General features: G+C 35.6%; 1 protein-coding gene across 1 annotated transcript; it reads right to left on the reverse strand.

The window, feature by feature from the left end:
* Positions 1 to 616: 616 nt before the first annotated feature.
* Positions 617 to 21,117, reverse strand: LOC125664329 (beta-1,4-galactosyltransferase 4-like). The gene is made up of 6 exons (XM_056152064.1): positions 20,806 to 21,117; positions 7,360 to 7,778; positions 7,075 to 7,262; positions 5,442 to 5,564; positions 1,086 to 1,181; positions 617 to 921 (listed from the first exon to the last, which is right to left on the reverse strand). The coding sequence occupies exons 1-6, from the start codon at positions 21,098 to 21,100 to the stop codon at positions 708 to 710; spliced, it is 1,335 nt and encodes a 444-aa protein (XP_056008039.1). The 5' UTR covers positions 21,101 to 21,117; the 3' UTR covers positions 617 to 707.
* Positions 21,118 to 21,716: the final 599 nt, after the last annotated feature.

Genomic DNA, 21,716 nt, shown 5'->3' on the forward strand with positions numbered 1-21,716 from the left:
ACATCGTTCATAACTAAGACGTTTTCACGGTCATCGGATGACTTTTTCCAGGACAGTAAAATCCATAGCTGCGATCTGATTAGGCATGCAGATCCGATACTGTGGAATCTGTATGTATCAATACCTTCATATTCTAAAATTTCTACGTTTTGTTTGATATGATTAGGACATTGAGCGCAGGTGACAATGATCGTCCAGTCCGTAATAGAAAATATCAACGTGAACATCCCCTCATTGTAAATTGATTTGACCATTCTGTTGTGAAAACATATGCTATTATTAAATATATGCATGAACATTGTGATCTTGGAACACTTTATGCATGTATTCCCAAGCTCCTGAAGAAGTACTATTAGTGATTTTTATCATCCACCACCTTGATATTCATTGTTATTAGATAGGATAAAAATTTTGATTATGCGCAGAACATACTCTTGCATGTCGAATGAGTTGCAATACATAAACGCCACATGCAGGTGATAATGGAATATTGCTACACAGATATTGGAAGTTGACATTGAAGAAGCTGAAGTCAGTGCGTTTCCTATAAAGTTGTGTTGCTAATTTGCCGTCGGCATAGATATGCAACAAATATCCAAATACGAAACAAATGTGGTAGACAGTGATTATTTTTATTTCAACTTCAGTGGGATGCACCGAATGAATGAAAATGATTATTATTAATAAATAAAATGTCAGTACATTTTTTATTTGCCTGTGAGTTCACTTCGTGTCCTCGTGACATTTGACGTCATAGTTGACATTTCTGTGATTACGTCATGCAGCTGGTCATCTTCTCTGAATACGTCAAGTTTTATCTTTGTGTAGAACGTGTAAGGTTGGATGGAAATTAGTTTGTAAGGAGCGTGGTTCAGTCCATCTGTTTTCATCCTACTTTCTGATGTCTTCAATACTTCTACACTAAAGTATGAAAAAATCTGAATTTTTTATCAGATTTACTGTATGGTTTTGGGGAATTTCAATACTGATCAAAATACGTAATACAATACCTTGTCTATAGATTACTTTCCTAGGAAGATATCAATAACTAGGGGATAACTTGTATACAGGTATGACTATATTACCGTTTTGGCCACCTTTCCCTTTTCTTGTGTCGTATCATTGTGTATCTGGCGACGGAAGCTGGAGGCCGGTGTATACGCAGTTTAGAATGGATGATTCTGCAAACCAATTACCAAATGATATACTCAAATCAAGTCCTACATGACTAATGTAAATCCATAATTAACTTTAAAGGCTTAGATTTCTCCACAAAATCAAACTTAACTGTGAGTTTTCTCTTAATTGAGCAGTCAAAATATTGGTAAAAAGTAAGACTTTGTCTGTGTTTCGACTTAAGTTTTGCCTTTGAGACGTCCAAGCAAGAACAACCTCTAGACGGAAACTGGACTTTTATTACAATTACAACCGAATTAACAAACAAAAGTATTGATTATCTGTCACTTATTTGGTCACTTAAGTCATTCATGTGACCGATTGCTATTGGTCTGCATCCGTTGTCGTCTGTCGTGCATTAAAAATTAAACCCATTTTAAACTCTTGATAACTATCCTTCCAATTATTTTCAAATTTGATATAAATCATTTTGGGACAAGGGGATATGAAATCTGCTTTTAAGGACGCCCGCACCGCCAAGCCTTTTAAACGAGTCAAAAAAGTCAATAATTGACCAATTTTCAAACCCTTCTATTCTACATCCGCACATCTGTAAGAAAACCTAAATGCAGCAGGAAGGCGTTTACCTAAATTGTAAATTTCATGATCTCAGGAGAGAGGTTCTCATTCCAGGGCAGGGTCAAACTTGACATATTACATGTATTTGTAAAACATTTAGATAACGTCTTTGTCAATTCTGATGTTGGTTAAATGGATATTTAGAAGGAGCGGGTAGTACATTTCTTATTTGACAATCAAAGGGATATATGTTTTGGTTCCAGGATTAGACCAAATAGGTCTTTTATCAATATGGGAAGTATAGGAGGCATTTGTTTCATATCAGAACATATTTTCTAAAGAAGTTTTAGTAAACTTGAAATCGCATAATTTTTCCCAAACCAATACCATTAAAACCTATGACTTTTCAACACTATAAACGACCATTCCTCACGATAAATTAACGACTAGACTTTTTGACATCATAGACAGTTGCTTCTTCAATAAAAACGGAAAACGGAAATGTTCATATCTAGTGATCAGTCATTCAAAACCTTTGTTAAACACCACTCTGATCACGCACAAGTACTCTGAAGTTGAAATAAAGAATATGCTAGGGTTCCTCATTGACAATATCTTCGTGGTCTTTGTTGATCAGGTCTTCCAACAGTCTGTGGGAATTCCCATGGACACGAATTGTGCTCCTTTGTTAGCTGACCTGTTTTTATATTCATATGAAGCAGAATTTATTCAAAAACGTCTACATGAGAGGAATAAATCTCTTGCTGTGGCCTTCTATTCGATTTTTAGATATATCGATGACGTTTTGTCTATTAACAATGATAGCTTTCATTCATTTCTTTCAACAGGGGATGCTTACTCCTCCTAGGCACCTGATCCCACCTCTGGTGTGTCCAGGGGTCCGTGTTTGCCCAACTATCTATTTTGTATTGCTTGTAGGAGTTATGAGATTGATCACTGTTCGTTATCTTCACCTTGCATTCATATGTCGATTTGATATTTCCCTGTGAGCTTGAGATAAAGGACACCACAGAGTCGTCCACTTCTGCTTCATACTTAGATATTTTATTGAAAGTAGACATTAATGGCAAACTGACAACTCAACTGTATGACAAACGGGATGATATCAGCTTCTTCGTCGCCATCTTCCCATATTTATGTAGCAATATTCCATTATCACCTGCATATGGTGTTTATATATATCAACTGATTCGATATGCAAGAGCTTGTTCTGCGTATTGTCAGATATTAAATCGAGGTAAGCTACTGACAAACAAGTTCATGGTACAGGGATTTCAACAGTCTCGATTGAAGTCAGCAAATTCTATGGTCGTTATAACGATCTAGTTCGTCAGTACAACCTCGCATTGATTCAAATGCTGTCTGACGTGTTTCATACCAATTGTTCAGCCGTTCTTGGCACACTGATTTTGACTGCGGATAACTCCGTTTACCTGATCAGGATATAGCACTCATGGCGGGTGTGACCGGTCAACAGGGGATGCTTACTCCTCCTAGACACCTGATCCCACCTTTGGTGTGTCCAGGGGTCTGTCTTTGCCCAACTATCTATTTTGTATTGCTTATAGGAGTTATGAGATTGATCACTCTTCATTATCTTCACCTTTATAGGAGTTATGAGATTGATCACTGTTCATTATCTTCACCTTTATAGGAGTTATGAGATTGATCACTGTTCGTTATCTTCATCTTTATAGGAGTTATGGGATTGATCACTGTTCATTATCTTCATCTTTATAGGAGTTATCAGATTGATCACTGTTCGTTATCTTCACCTTTATAGGAGTTATGAGATTGATCACTGTTCGTTATCTTCATCTTTATAGGAGTTATGGGATTGATCACCCTTCATTATCTTCATCTTTATAGGAGTTGTGAGATTGATCACTGTTCGTTATCTTCACCTTCATAGGAGTTATGGGATTGATCACTGTTCGTCATCTTCACCTTTATAGGAGTTATGGGATTGATCACTGTTCGTCATCTTCACCTTTATAGGAGTTATGGGATTGATCACTGTTCGTTATCTTCACCTTTATAGGAGTAATGAGATTGATCGCTGTTCGTTATCTTCACCTTGATAGGAGTTATGAGATTGATCGCTGTTCGTTATCTTCACCTTTATAGGAGTTATGAAATTGATCACTGTTCGTTATCTTCACCTTTGTAGGAGTTATGAGATTGATCACTGTTCGTTATCTTCACCTTTATAGGAGTTATGAGATTGATCACTGTTCATTATCTTCACCTTTATAGGAGTTATGAGATTGATCACTGTTCGTTATCTTCACCTTTATAAGAGTTATGAGATTGACCACTGTTCGTTATCTTCACCTTTATAGGAGTTATGAGATTGATCACTGTTCGTTATCTTCACCTTTATAGGAGTTACGAGATTGATCACTGTTCATTATCTTCACCTTGCATACTGCTGATGATTATCATAATGCGGATTAGTTAGGCAATATAGATTTACTTTAAACTAATGCTCAGGTATCCGACAAGGTATGTGAACCTCTTGCCTTCTTTTATGAGTTTGGATGTGGCGTTTTGAATGACCATTTAAAATTATACAACAATAGTCCTACAATCGAAATTGTTGGGGATAGTGCATAAAAGTTTTCCATCCAAATTGACTGATTACAATAACCTCAACCACTTTTTGACGTGTTTGTGAAAGGTTTTATTAATGCTGTTTCCTTTCAGATAGAATAAAGTAATACAATGTATTTAAAAGTTAGAATGATTTCCCTACTGGTAGCTTACAGCGGGTGTGACCGGTCAACAGGGGATGCTTACTCCTCCTAGGCACCTGATCCCACCTCTGGTGTGTCCAGGGGTCCGTGTTTGCCCAACTATCTATTTTGTATTGCTTGTAGAAGTTATGAGATTGATCACTGTTCGTTATCTTCACCTTGCATGTAACAGAATTAACTGTCCTTGGTCCGATGGTTTGGAAAACAGAATAACTTCTCCTTCAGTTTATTTCTATCAAATTGTCTTTCAAATTCCTTTTGAATACTCTGGTATTTCTTTCTTTGTGAATTCTATGGTAACGAATGCATTTAGTAATTCTCTCAAAACTGTTTTGTTTTATCTGTTACGAGTATTGCACTTTGGGTATTAAAACTCATTAATATTTACGTGCTACAAAACGTCATATTGGGCTATCAAAGCAACTCACATACTATTTTCCCACGTTGTCTATGCCTTATTGTGGCAATCCAGATGCTTAGCAACTTGATTCTTTTAAATATCTCTCTTTATCATATCTTTTTTCCCTGTATATCGATGGGTCCGTGTTTGCCCAACTCTTTATTTTGTATTGTTTATAGGAGATATGAGATTGATCACTGTTCGTTATCTTCGCTTTTCAAACATGAAGTTTGAAGAAAGACGCGACTGTACCTACCGCATACCTCACACGATTTCAAATCTTCAAGTTTTGATTTGTTTTGTTGAATTGTCTTGCTCCATCTCAATAAGTACAAGATTTAGTGGAGATTTTCTATGAAAAACGATGTATGTTTGTGCAAACACTAAGCACAAATTGTAGCACTTAATATTTCTTATTGAAGATTACCTTGACATTTCATTCAGTTTAGTATGGGGTATTTATGATACATAGCGCATATGTTAGTACCAATATAAGGTAGCGAGAGAAAAGAGTATAAACAGATGTATTTCCTAAACTTTGGCATCGGATATAACTAAAACCTACTCACCTGTAATACATATCGTCATCCTCTCCTCCCCAACCCCAGAACATATTGGAATATCCATTAACTTTCCAGAATTGCGCTGGTCTAAAGCCTAACACTCCACCCACCAACCAACTGTACATCAACCTGGAAAGATTCACAATCATAATTATTAATGTACCGATAATCATCCCCTTTTCAACATCGAACAGTGGGTATACACAACTTTAATCGTTGGACCACTTGGTTCGGCTTCGTGCATCTCATGAAAACGTACATGAGTTAAGCTATGAATAGGTATTTCCAAATAAATAAGATAATTTCCAATGTCATGAAAGGCGAAGAGGATGTGTATATTGATATGCATTCTACACAGAACAGTATTGTGCACTGTCTCAGTATGTTCACATCAACTTGGATGTATAACACATGTACATTTATATATATTTAAACATGTATACAACTGACATAGTATGTAAGCAGAATTATGCTAACAATAAAATGGAAAATAGGGCTGGAGTGTTAGGGAAGTGATCTGAAAGAAGGCCTAGATGAAACTCTGATAAAGGTTTAAAGAATCTGGTAAAGGTTTAACCCGTATTCACCCCAGTGAAGTAAGTAGGTTTGTTGACACCATGAAATTCAAATGACCTGAACGTGTGTATCCAGAATTTTTTTCTTTCTCCTTCTGTCGGTATCTGACCTACTTCGATCATGGTCAATGACCACTATGGTCATGTTCTCTCATCGGTAATAATTACCATTGAAATACTACTAGGAAAACTTTCTTAGTCTTGACAGAAGAGCTGTGGTTGTTGACCCATTTGCGAAGGTCCGTTTTTTCTCCTATGTACTGTTTCTGGTATTTGATGAGATAGATGTAGGCTATCTTCACCTTGCATGTAGGTATTAATTTTGCAGGAAAAGAGTCCCAATAATGTGTGACTACGACCTGCCATCGGAGGTTCCTTGAAAACACCAGCCATTCGTTTATTGGCATAGACAATTTCAAATCGTGTGCATCAATTGGTTTGAATTGTAACTACTGTAAGTTGATATTTTGCTATTGTTACAATTTTCCGTCAATTATTAATTTTATATAAATATTATCAATTGTTCAATTACCTTTTGTTAGTAAATTCTGCTTCGCTATATTAAGGGTTTGTTCTGACACACAACAAATGGTATCGAATTGATGAAGTCATATGGTATGACTCATACATCCGTAGCCAGGCAAAATACATTATTGTACAACTATAACATTTCCAATGTACAACAAGGCATATATATTTTTCATTATAAAAAATCTCATTTTGATAAATTCCGCATTTCGGTCTAAAATGTCATGACTGGTCGGTCGCTTATTTCTTTGAAAAACTTTACAACCCTATTGTAGCCTCATCTTGACCCCCCTCCCCCCCATCGTAATGATATTTAGCTTTATTTGTATTTTACATTTATCCTATACAGGAAATCTTTTATGTAAAATTTGGGGGTTTTTGTTTAGGAATCTTGCGTAAAACATATTTAAATCCTCCCACACTATATTCAATATTTCTCAATTATTACGTATTTTTATAACATCCTCTCAAAATAGTTTCAAGATATTTTATAAATCTTTCGTCTCAATATGTGAAAAACAGACTTTGTATCTTACTTGTAGTCATCTTCGTCAATAGCCACTGATAAATGGCGTGGCAGTTCCCCACATTCATAAAGATTGCCATCATTCTCTGGGATGAGATCAACATCGTGAAAGAAAACACAATTGAAATTGAACATCTTCGATGCTTCCAGAAAACCTCCATTCATCAGCCTTCCCTTATTGAATGTACCATTTCCTATCTACAATAAATCATTTCAATATGGTTTGTTTAACGTTATATTACTTCTGTAATGTTTTAGAAAAAGAAAATCAACTTAGATTTGCATGTTTTTGTACCTGTTCAACCACAAATATCCTGAATTCTGATTGCTGTACGATTAGAATAGCAATTAAGTTCTTAAGTAAACTACACAGGTGTTCGTCTCTATCTCTGAATGGTATAATTATGGCAACCTTTCTCTTGGAACGACATCTTGTCGGCCTCCAATGACCTCCAACTATCCCCCTTCTTCTTGCAGAAGAAAATGAAAACGAAGTACAACTCTTCTTATCGGTCTCCACTCCGCTATCAGTGTATGTGTGAACATTCGTCCTATTCCACGTTTCTCCTTCTTGAGGACATTTCACGTGACCACATTTTGATTTGCTGCAATAAAACATATTGCAGGTTTCTAACGTGGCGTGTCTATTGTAGCGGTCACCAATATCACACTCGGCCATGACACAGAGCTCCAGGTCTAATGTCCTATTTCCTTCTGAAATGGAGTATATAGGATTCTCTATATCAAGATGATTGGTACTCAACATTTACCCTCAATCCACAGTACATATTAAACAATTAGGGATTTTCTATTATACAAATCTAAAGTTATTATTATTTGTGTAGTTCCTTTTAATCTGAAAGCTCAAGTGAGCTATTCTGGTAACTATCTGGCGTCAGTCTGCCCGTCCGTCTGTCTGCAAACATTTAACATTTAAACTACTCCAGAACCACTGGGTTAATTTCCGCCAAACTTGCCACAAAACATGCTTGCATAAAAATATTCAAGGTCAACCAAACAAAGTTTTACACATATTTTGAAGTGAAGATAATATAATGAAGAATTAGTAAAACGAATGAATTCTTTTTTTTTTAATTTTAATTCTTTTCAAGAACCACTGGGCAAATTTCAATTAAACTTCGCAGAAATCATCCTTGAGTTTTTTGTTCAATAGGGGATGATAAGGAAAAGGCAAAAATAGGGTCGGATCATTTAAAAATGTTCTTAAGAAGCACTAGACCAGATAAGTTGAAATTTATATAAAATCTTCATAACATAGCATAGTTTCAAGTTTTTTCAAATCATGGCATTCGGGGGTAGGGTTTGGGGCCAAAAAGGAAATTAAAGTTCTCCACGGTGAAATTAACATATGCTGGAGTTCCTCATTAACAATATCTTCGTAGTCGTTGATGATCAGGTCACCCAACGGTTCCCATGGGCACAAATTATGCTTCTTTCTTAGCTGATATTCTTATGAAGCAGAATTTATTCAAAAACTTCTATATGAGTAGAAAAAATATATATTGCTGCGACACTCAATCCGACATTTAAATATAACGACGATGTTTTATCTTTCAACAATGATAATTTCCATTCATATGTCGATTCGATGTTTACATGTGAACTCGAAATAAAAGACGCATCATAGTCGTCCACATTTGCTCCATTTTATTGGAAGTAGATATCAACGACAAATTACCAACTCAACTTGATGATAATGGGGATAAGCTCAGCTTCTCCGTCGCCAACTTCCCATACTTAAGTAGCAATATTTCATTCTCACCTGCATATAATGTTTATATCTCTCAAGAGACTCGATACGCAAGAGCTTGTTCTGTGTACGATCAGTTTTAAATCGAAGCAGGCTACTGACAAACTAGTTGATGGTACAGGGGTGTCAACAGACTCGTTTAAAGTCATGAATTTGCAAATCATATGGTCGTTATAACGATTTAGTTTGCCAGTACAACCTATAGTTTAGAAATTCATTTCAAAATTAAGGATTATCTCCCTCATGCATAGCTCTTATCCTTAGACGAATTTGACTCCACTTTTAGGCACTATGTTTTCCCCTAAAATAGCTCTAGCAAGTTTATTGTTATTTTGAATCTCAAACATTTCGGTTAAGCATCATTGAAGAGACAGTATTTGTCGAAATGCACATCTGGTGCATCAAAATTGGTATCATATTAGTTTTACATAATAGGGTTAAATGCTGTCTGACGTGTTTTATACCAAATGTTAGGCCGTTCTTGGCACACTGATTTTCACTATGGATAACTCTGGTTACCTGATTAAGATATAGGGCTGACGGCGGATGTGAGCAGTCGACAGGGGATGCTTATTTCTCCTGGGCACCTGATCCCACCTTTGGTATATGCAGGGATCCGTGTTTGCCCAACTCCCTATTTTGTATCGTTTATAGCAAGTATGATATTGATCACTATTCGTTGTCTTCACCTTTCATATCGGATAAATCTTTAAAACTTCTTCTCAAGAACAACAAGTTCATGATTAATTATATTGATATGCAAGCATTCCCACATAATACATATTCAAATTAGTTCAAATTGTGGTCCATGGGGGTAGGGTGGGCCATCAATGGGTATCAAAATTTTACATTGAAATATATAGGAAAATTGTTCTCAATAACAGCGGGGCCACGAATACTCATATATATCATATGAAAGATGAAGATTAAGAACAGTGATCAATCTTGTAACTCATTGAGGAATACGAAATACAGAACTGTAGCTCTCTGAAAACATTGGTCAGACATATCAGAGAACTACAGATCCACCCCTTATAAAACCTTCGATTTTCGGCGCAGAAATAAGTGCTCACGTTTGAGACCTTATATCGGTATATTCTTGCACTGGTGCCTCATGAATTTCATATAAAAAATCTTAACATATTCTCCTCCTATGCCTGTGTCGAAACATACCTTCAAACATACATTGAAGCATCATGCGACTCGAAAATTCACAACTTCAAAGGATTTTGTTGGTTGATGTAGCCATATCAGCATATGGTGTTTATATCTCTCAACTGATTCCATACACAAGAGCTTGTTCTGCGTATGGTCAGTTTTTAAATCGAGGCAAGCTACTGACAAACAAGTTGATGGTACTGAGGTTTCAATGGTCTCGATTAAAGTCAGCATTTCGCACATTCTATGGTCGTTATAGCGATCTAGTTTGCCAATACACCCTATCATAGGGTTAACTGCTGTCTGACGTGTTTCATACCGATTGTTAGATCGTTCTTGGTACACTGATTTTGACTACAGATAACTCCGATAACCTGATCAGGATAAAGGGTTCAAGGCGTTTGTGAGCGGTCGGCAGAGGATGATTACTTCTCATAGGCACCTGATTCCATCTCTGGTGTGTCCAGGGGTCCGTGTTTGCCCAACTATCTATTTTGTATTGCTTGTAGGAGTTATGAGATTGATCACTGTTCGTTATCTTCACATTTCATTAGGTGGCCAGTCACTTTGAACCTTGTTGCTATTTGTATCTATTCATAATATTTGATTGATGAAATTGTATATTGTTTAACGTCACGATCGAGAATTTTTCACTCATATGGAGACGTCCCATAATATTCGATACGAGTGATGTATTCGATCTTCATTATTATAAGCACGAATAATTGATATAATTTTTTTTAAGGTAAAATAAGCTCTTGAGTATTGAAAATGCTACAAAAGCCTAATTTGGTCCTTTACACTCCATTTCAATAATGAAGTGTAAAATCAGAGTTGAACGCTGTAAATGTTGAATATTCAAACCTATTTGAATAATTATCGTGAAAGGTGAAGATTCGAATAATAATCATCTAACATAACTGGAATGATTTTATTCGAAACATTTCGATGAAATATTTGTAGGGATATATGAGAATGGAAATGAACTGAGGTTCGCACTGACTACTACATGGTAGGGTTACGTCAACAAACGAAATCCTTTGAAGTTGTGAGTTTCGTATGGGGCTTTAATGAATATTTGAAGATATGTTTGGACACAAGTATAGTTGGTGAATATGCTCAAGATGTTTTGAATATCAAATCTAAAAGACAGCGATGCAAGAATGTGCGCATTTTTTGCTTCGTAAATTGAAGGTTTCTATAAGGCGCTGATCTGTCCGAATATGTTTTCAGACAGCAACAGTTCTGCAGCTTTGGATATATCAGAAATGAGATTAGGTGCCTAGGAGTAAGCATATCCTGTCGACCGATTACACCTGCTGTGAGCCCTATACAGTGCTCCCTCGATATATTGGCCCCCGTTATAATGCCACCCCCGCTTATTGCCTGAAAATCCTAAAGAATAGATTTCTTCCCAAGTTAACACCTCCGTTATAATGCCAACACCGCATAATGCAATATGCCTCTGATTTTCACAAAAAATGGTCAAATTTTATAGGGTTTACCCTCAATAATAATGCCAATTACCTAACACCCATCAGTAATCACACCTGTACTTTGATAGCGATGCCGTGAAGTGTGACAGTTTGGACAATGTATTCAGGTAACGAGGTTAAAGCTGACATCAATTAATAAATATAGTATAATTCTATATGTCCGCCATATTTCTCTGCTAATCCGCCATATTAGTTGGAATTTCTATTGTTATATGTATAGGGGTTCGCATGGTATATAAGGGGAAGAGCTTTGCTACGCTTCACTTCACATCAGTGTCTTCGATTTACCTGTGCGGGTAGCTTCGACAGGTAACACGTACATCTCCGATACTAATTTATAGGACATCAAGAAGAAATGAAATCACGTTTTGGAACACCACGCAGTGCTCAAAATTATAATAAATATATCGTACAGTAGTAAATCATTCTAAATATATATATTTGGATAAATATATATAGAATGCCTTTTCTTTACGTGAACGTGCGTACATTTGCAGTAAATATGTCAAAACTATACAAAAATGCGGAGAAATATTTCATCTTTTATCTATTGATAAAATGGAATAAGCAAAGAGTATACAATCTATACCATTCACAATTACTTCAAGTAAAAGGCAAAGACATAAATACTACTGTACTTATAAAATGGCATGTATGCTCGCCATGAAAACGCATTGAATGCGGACGACTATTTACCTGGGCCTACTCGTAATATCTGTAAAGGACCGCAGATGTACGTGTACACTTGTCGAAAATACTCTAAGTAGTAGTAAAACTCCCTTTATTTGCATAATCCATGAAACAAAACGATAAATTCCATTTGCATTCCAACAGTAAACAACATTGTCCATTGTACAGACTGCGACACACTTAGCCCGTGCCGATCAGCTATCTTCAATCAGGGGAAGTATCAGAGTATAATATTTACCCTGTAGTGTGCATGAATCCTTATACCATATGATTTACTGGTCAGAGTATTGCAGATTTATAAATCAGGAAAGCATTTAGGTACATAAATTTGTATATACAACACTGTACGAGTGTATGGGATGAGAGAGAGAGAGAGAGAGAGAGAGAGAGAGAGAGAGAGAGAGAGAGAGAGAGAGAGAGAGAGAGAGAGAGAGAGAGAACAACGTGAGAGATAACGACGAGAGAGAGAGAGAGAGAGAGAGAGAGAGAGAGAGAGAGAGAGAGAGAGAGAGAGAGAGAGAACCGATGATCTTGTAATAATCGTGCTCTTATTAAGACAAATGATATCGTTAATTCAATAAAAAGAGAACAGTACTAGTAACTCAATATTGCTCTCATTAATTGATAATACAGATTTATTTGATTCATTTAAAGCACGCATTAATTAAAAATTAAACATATTTTTATATAATGTTATTTTCAATTACTTCATTTTATGCTAATTTGGCGCTCAATAGATCTTATATATCTATGCCATTTTGCGTTATTACATTCTGCGTCTAACTCGACGCAAATTGTACTAATGCAAAATGTAATAATCGAGTTTATCATATTATGCGTCGTTATCAAACATCAAGGGGAGAGGACAGGAATGTCTGTCACCCACCTTTAATAACAATATCCATTTTTTGTTCGTTTGTAATGCAAATAAAAGATACATTGAGTGACAACCCCTCCCCCACTTACCCCAGCTTGAAAGTTCTGATATAATAGTAGAAGACACACCACCACCAATTAAGAAAATGAAGATATGAGGCACTCATAGTAGAGGACTCTAACCACCCCATCCGACCCCCAACGATTGAAGAAAATGAAGTGTAGGGGAAAATTATTGAGGTAGTCAAAGTAAGACTCTTTAATCCTTCACCCCACATTAGGACTTTGAACATCGGACAAAACACCTTGGTTTGTTTTATTTTATTGCTGTTTTCGTTCATCTTTTTTAATTATTATTTTGAAGAATCCAATTTTCCATTTTTTCCCCTGTTGTACCACCCCCACCCCCCCCCCAATGACGATACATGTCTGGTTCTTACATGTACATTTTGTTTTGCAACACATGCATGTATACGAATTGTATGGTGCATGTAGAATTGCACCCTTTACCAAGTTTTCCTTCATTTACACAGTGTAAGGAATGGTAAACCGAAATCACAAAACAAAATGCATAAAGACCAAGATATTTTCAAGCGTAGGAACTTCATTCATGAATACATAAATACATGTATTCAGAAAAATCGCATGCATGCATTGCAGGACTATAGCATTTGTGTGTTTTAACGTTTCTGTAACATGCCATAATGATTACTTTGAGGCTTGAGTGTAATTTATTCATAAATATTTTCATTTCGTAGATCTGGCGCAATGGCCATACCGCTGTACGTAGAAATTTCAAATTCAAATGTATTCGATAAGATGTTAGTATGCATAAATCAGTAAAATTCGTGTTGAGCTTTTATTTGATATGATACAATGTCAATATACTGTAATGCATTAGTAGGATATGCAGAAGGCAAGAGTATAAACATTTTCTTTTTTCATTATCAGTATCAATATCTATATGATCACGAAAAAACATTATATAATTTATATCCGGATTCATTTATACCGATTTAGATATCAATAAAAACAAAGCTGCATAGTTTGGGAGAGGGGTTTCTAATGAGTCTGATGAAATTAAAAGAAGGAACCTAACATTTGCATTCAAACTAGATATACTTCAACATGAATTCATTTCTGCTCTGACTGAAAGCATGATTCTAAATTCGGGAACGAATCTTGCATACAAAATGATTAATAGGGGAACACATAAATTCGAGCTCCTTTGGAATTTAATGAAATGTAGATATGCACCTTTCTTTCAACACGAATTGATATGTTGTTTCAGGCACGAAAACAGGGGGTTGGGGTGGGCAGGAAGGCTGGTCTGCTTTCCCCACTTTTTTTTTTTTACAATTTACTTTTCCCCCGTTATTCTAACATACAAAGTCAGTATTTTCTACATGCATAGTTCAAACTAATATATTTTTTAAAAATTTGTAATGAATTCAATTATAAGTATCAACTCCTGTAAGTTTCCAATATATTGTCAATCACAAATTTTTAAATAGCTGGAAATTTTTAATGCCTGAAAGCTTACATTTATATAAGTGATCTATTTTCTTTCCTTCTGTGAAATGATATATTATAAATCGAAGTAGGACAGTCTCTCTCTCTCTCTCTCTCTCTCTCTCTCTCTCTCTCTCTCTCTCTCTCAATGAATATGGACATACAGAGACCGTAAATGATTATGTGGTTCCAAAAGAGACAACAAAACTATATTTTCGTTTATAAATTTCCTTTCATATGTGTCTTTGTGTAATGAACTGTTTATTATGTATTGCAAATGTAATACACGCATTTGCACACAGATGTATATTTTCGATCATTATTCCCTTATTTGTATATCCAAGTTTGTGTATGATCATCGAGAAATTTGGAATTGTGCACGCAATATATCCAACCAGATATTAGATTCCCCATTTCTATAAACTGCAAAACCTCGACCAAACAAGCATTCAATAATCAATGCAGGAAAATTTTTCGACTCTGACATCTCCCCTGATTGAAGACACACTGTTTGGCACGGGTGAAGTGTGTCGCAGTCTGTATAATGGAATGAGAACGTGTTGTAAAGTTCTAACGAGATACAACTGGAGTTTATCATTTTGTTTCGTGGATTTATCAGAATAAAGAGAATCTAATATTTTCGGTAAGTGCACATCTCCGATACCTGTTGAATAGACGCCCGTATTTGATACTTTTTTTTGGCGATTATACCTTGTGCATTGCATATTATGCATATGGCATGCACCTTTATTTTGCAAGAATTGATATAAATAATATATTTTATGCACGTTTTGCCTATTCCATTCTATCAGTATGTAATTGGCAAATGATTTATCCGCATTTATTTTATTAGAAAATGCAAATACTTGCATGTACTTACAAGTATGCAAGAAAAGCTTCTTTCTTCTTCTTTTTTTTTTTTTTGCATTTTTGTCTAACTTATCTAAACTTCCAGAATGTTGCATTAGTATACAATCAATATTTTGTAATTTTGAGCAAAGCATAATGTTTTAAAATGTTCTTTTATTTGTTTCTCATCCCCTATATATTACTATCGGAGATGTGCACTGGTCGAGTCCACCTAGAAAAATCACTCAGGTGTGACAATCACATTTGGGGTATATACGGGTAGAGTAAATTAGGCTACCTGAAAGAAATATGGCGGATAAAATGAGAAAGGTGTACGTATTTATTAATTCATGTCAGCTTTAATTACTAACAAGTGCAGTATTGAACTCAAGATAATTTAAATGCTTATACATCTGGTGCATCAACATTGGTACCGTATAAGTTTTACATTATGACCCCCTGGGTCGAGGCCTCTGCTGGTGGACTGTTAGTCCCCGAGGGTTTCTACAGCCCAGTAGCTAAGTACTTCGTTATTAGCTTGAAAATACGGATGTATATTTAATTGCTGTTATAAAATTTAGAAATTCATTGAAATTCATTTCAAAATTAAGGATTATCTCCCTCATGCATAGCTCTTATCCTTACACGAATTTGACTCCACCTTTTTTTGGCACGCTGTTTTTGGTTATATAAAGCTCTAAAACTTCATAGTTATTTCGGATTTCCAACATTTCGGTTGAGCATCACTGAAGAGACATTATTTGTTGAAATGCGCATCTGGTGCATCAAAATTGGTACTGTATAAGTTTTACAGAATGAAGTCCAAATAACTTGATGGTGTTGAATTTCTTTTGATTGCTCAGAAAAATTGTCCGTAATGGTGAATTCGTTATAATGGTACCCCCGCTTTATTACCCAAATTTGTCTTCAACAAAAGTTGGCAATAAATCGAGGGATCACTGTATTTTGATCAAGTAAATGGAGTAATCCTTTGTCAAATTCAGTGTGCCAAGAACGGCCTAACAATCGGTCTCAAACACACCAGACAGCATTTGACCCAAGTCTAGATTGTATTTGCAAACTAGAATATTATGACGACCATAGAATGTGCAAATTGCGGACGTTAAACGAGACTATTAAAACCCCAGTAACATCTACTTGTCTGTCATTTGCCTACCTCGATTTCAAAATTGATTAAACGCAGAACAAACTCTTGCGTATCGATTTACTTGATATATCTAAACATCATATGCATGTAATAATGGAATATTGCTTCATGGGAGGTTGGCGATGGAGAAGCTGAAATCATCCCGTTTATCATGAAATTGATTTGTTAGTTTGCAAGCATCTCCAAGTAGTGTAGATTGAAAATGGTTCAAATCATGATCCACGGGGTAGAATGGGTCCGCATTAGGGGATCGAAGTTTTATTTGGGACTATATATAGGATAAATCTTTCAAGAAGAAAAGGACCAATATTACTCATATTTGATGGTTATTCCTTCTAGGCACCTGATCCCATCTCTGGTGTCCAGGGATCATTGTTTACCCAATTCTCTATTTTATATTGCTTACAGGAGTTAAGAGATTGATCACTGCTCGTTATATTCACCTTTCATTAATATACAAGCATCCTTACGTAGTGTTAATTAAAATTTGTGCAAATTGTGGTCCCCGAGGTAGGTTGAGGCTAAATTAGAGGGTCCAAGTTCTTACAGAGAAATATAGAGGAAATATATTCTTCTCAATGAAAATAAGGACATAAATACTCATATGCAAGCATCCCCAGGTGGTACAGATTAAGGAATGCTCAAATCGCGACCATCGGTGGTAGAATGGGGCCACAATAAGGAATCAAAGCTTTATATAGGAATATATAGAGAAACATCCTTGACAATCGTCTCAAGAACATCAAGGTCATGATTTAGTCATATTGATATGCAAAGATGTTTCGGTAGTGCAAATTGAAGTTCAATTTATGGTCCCTAGAGATAGGGTGGACTGATAATAATAGAACAAAGTTTCAGATGGAAATATACAATAATTATCAGAATCCATTCGAATATTCTTCATTTTAGTCACTGTCCTTTTCTCCAAGGCAAGCTTGTTTTAGATTAAAACGATCTCCACGTTTTGTAGTATGATGACTGCAACACATATTTATGATGACCGTATACTCCGATTTTGAATTAGAATTTAAGAAGTGAAGGTAGCCTCCATGTTAACTCGTGCGAAAAAGGTGTCGTTGCTTGTTTACTTCGCGAGGTAGTCATGAAGCAAAACCAAGGCTAGTTTAACCTCTTCAAAGCGCATTTAAATTCATTTTTATCCAAAACAAATTCGAAATATGGTCCCTGCTGGTGGACTGTTAGTCCCCGAGGGTCTCTACAGCCCAGTAGCTAAGTACTTCGTTACTAGCTTGAAAATACGGATGTATATTTAATTGCTGTTATAAAATTTAGAAATTCGTTTCAAAATTAAGGATTATCTCCCTCATGCATAGCTCTTATCCTTGGACGAATTTGGCTCCACTTTTTTGGCACGCTGTTTTTGGCTATATTTAGCTCTAAAACTTCATAGTTATTTCGGATTTCAAACATTTCAGTTGAGCATCACTGAAGAGACATTATTTGTCGAAAAGCGCATCTGGTGCATCAAAATTGGTACAGTATAAGTTTTACATACGGACATAATCATGCGGTAATCAAATTCATAATGTATGAACGTTTTTTGTTACGGTCATCATACTACAAAACTTGGAGGTCTTTTGATCTAAAATAAGCTTCATTTGAAGAAAACTACAATGACTAACATTAAGAATACTCCACTGTATACTTGATAATTATCTTTAAATGAAGCAAATGAATAATCAATCATTTGAAATCGTGATTATAAAATTCTTACCGATGAGGTCAGCTGCCGTTTTTGATGGACATAATATGTTTCTTGGATTCAATCCCTTTGAATTAGTATTTGGTCATACAGTTTGTTCTTTGAAATTGTTAAAAGGGAAGTGGTTGTCTGAAACTTGTGTTCTTGACCTTTTAGACTATACTGTATAGGGAAATAATTCCACGAGTTGTAATTTTTGCGTTGTTTTTTTTTTTCATTTTACACACATTCGCAGAGTCATAAATTCGTGGATTCGAATCACTTTAAGCCCCCTTTTTTAAAACACATTGTGTATTAAAGAATAATGAAATTAAAATATTCACGGTTTTTTAAATTCGTGGATTTGTCTACACCGGGAATATAGCGAAAATTTCCACTGCGATATGTTTTCCCCCTATACAGTATATCTAATTTCAAAGAAAACTTCATAATGCTTGCAAATTGGTACACGAAAATCTCAAGAGTTCTCCAACCCAAATGAAATCTGGTATGGCAAAGTTGCTAGTCTTTAGACCAGTTGATAGGTTTTCGTACCTGCCTCTTCCTGGTCATCCTTAACAGGCCAGGCATTATGGTAAAGCTTAGTGATGCTAACTATATAGTTAAGACACCTGACCGTGTTTAAAGACTAATTTGATAGATGATTCCAAAATCATGTAAAATTATTTTACACTTTAGCCAATATTTAGGCATTTCAATATTGCACTGGAAATTTCAGCGTAGAAACTAGTCAAGATACTTCAATCAGAGTGTCCGTTTAAGGAACTCAAAATCATTGCCAATATTGATATCAAGCTTAAACATTTGAATATTCATCCATGGAACTGACCATACGCAGAACATCCTCTTGCGTATTGCATCATTTGAGAAACACAAACAACAGATGCATGCAAGGTGAAGATAACGAACAGTGATCAATCTCATAACTCCTATAAGCAATACAAAATAGATAGTTGGGAAAACACGGACCCTGGACACACCAGAGGTGGGATCAGGTGCCTAGGAGGAGTAAGCACCCCCTGTTGCATGTGATAAGGCAGTATTGCTATAGGAATATGAGAAGTTGACAATGGCGAAACTGAGGTCATCTCGTTTGTCATTAAGTTGTTGTTAGTTTGCCGTTAATATCTGTGCTCAATAAGATATCTAAGTATGAAGCAGATGTAGAAGACTGTATTGTCTTATATTTTGAGTTCACTGATATATAGCGAATGGAGATATGGATTAAAATGATTATTGTTAATAGATAAAATGTTGTCGATATATTTATATGTCGAGATGAAGACCACAGCAAGATAGTTTTTCCTTCTGATGTAATATCTTGTTGTAGCTTTGAACTTGACATTTAGATATATAGAGGACGTTTTATCTATCTAAATAAACAATTTCATTCATAAATCAAATTGATATATCCCAGTGTACTCGAAATAAAAATCACGTCTGAGTCTTCTATATCTGCTCCATATTTAGATACTTTATTTCAACGTAAATGGTAACGGCAAACTAACAAATGAACTCCATGGCAAACAAAATGACCACTTTCTCCAACGTCAACTTCCCCAATTTGTGTAGTAATATTCCATTATCACTTGAAAATGGCGCTAATATATCTTAGCTGATTCGATGAAGAGACATTATTTGTCGAAATGCGCATCTGGTGCATCCAAATTGGTACCGTATAAGTTTTACATGTTTTGCATAAGATCAATTTTGAAATCGAAGCAAGCTACTGATGAGAAATAAGCTGATTTTATAAGGATTTTAACACTCTCGTTTACAGTTTGAGTTTCGGATTTCAAACAGTTCGTTATAATGATGTAAAACTTATACGGTACCAATTTGGATGCACCAGATGCGCATTTCGACAAATAATGTCTCTTCAGTGATGCTCAACTGAAATGTTTGAAATCCGAAATAACAATGAAGTTTTAGAGCTATTATAGCCAAAACAGCGTGCCAAATGATCTAATGTTCAAATCAAAGTTGATATTTTGTCGATACCGAAGTCAAAATCAATATTTACAGAACAACCTAACACGCCAGAAAGCATATCTATATCTTAATCATGTAAATGAAGTTATCCGTAGTCAAAATCAGTGTGGCAAAAAATGACCTCACAATCGGTATAAGACATCAGACAGTATTTGACCCAATGAAAGGCTGTATTTGCATATTAGATCATTATAACGACCTTAGATTTCGGTAAATACTGACTTCAAACGAGACTGTAGAAATCCCTGCAACTTATTTATCAATAGACGGTCTCGGTTTGGAAATTGATCATACACAGAACATGAAATTAAAAAAAAGCTTGGAATATAGATGTGAAGCAATGAAACTGAAAATAATTTACCTTGAACTTGATTAAGCCTACATATATATAAGATAACTTTATAATTAGTGTAATGAGTTGTGGATTGTATTGAGAATTGCAAGTGGAGATAGAGAGAGAGAGAGAGAGAGAGAGAGAGAGAGGGGGGGGGGAGGGAGGTTCTTACTCATTTCTGACTGTAAAGTCGACAGTGAACAATATTCCAATGAATAATCAAGGCTCTGAAATTTTCTTGGGTTCTTTGCATTATTGTGTCCTTTTTCGTTTCTTCCTACTGATACATTAAATTTATTCCATCTCTTTCCAGTGTAGGAGTTCCTGGTAATTTCTCTTCCAATCCAAAGTATATTAATTCCACAGAAGATGCATACTGCAATAATTGTTGAAAGGAAGACAACTTTTCTGTTCAGTTTCATGTCACTATTTTTCATAGAAAACCATACTAAAGCACTTTCCACCATTGTTTCATCGGAAATTTCATTACAACAAAGTAGTTCTGTCTATCTCGAATTCCTGAAACAGAAAAATATATAAAATAAAAACGTTTGTAATAGTCTATCCGCAAACCAAAACACAACACATATTGAGCATTTCCAAATCCCTTTTTTTCTTCCCTCATTCTTTTCATTATATCTTAAATCATTTTCCTTGTGGCTCCTTGCAACTTTGCTAATTCCAAATGTATTGATTCTGACTGTCCTTTGGGTCAAATTAACAAAGACAAGAGGGGGATTGTGCAAAATGGGTAAGACACAATCTCCAAACATATGGAACCTAGGCATTCAGCTTCGACTTTGAGAGGACTTTGAGAGGTGTCCTCAACCTCAACCTTGTTCTAATAGGCAAAGAAAACAACAAAATAGGCGACAGTTTATGACGAGAAATATGTTGCCAAGGGCTACCTCCTACGATGGGAGTGATTATTTAGTCACAGTGATCAGTTACTGTCCGTCTGAAGCTGAGCAGCCCTCAGTGAGTAAAGTTCCGAGCCGCCTCGTCTCTCTGCTCATATAGATGTATGGAGATAGGAGAAAAGCCAAAAAGTAGACATAAAACCTCGCACCAGACAAACGAAAA

This window comes from Ostrea edulis, chromosome 1 (assembly GCF_947568905.1).
Source record: "Ostrea edulis chromosome 1, xbOstEdul1.1, whole genome shotgun sequence".
NCBI classification, from domain to species: Eukaryota; Metazoa; Mollusca; class Bivalvia; order Ostreida; family Ostreidae; genus Ostrea; species Ostrea edulis.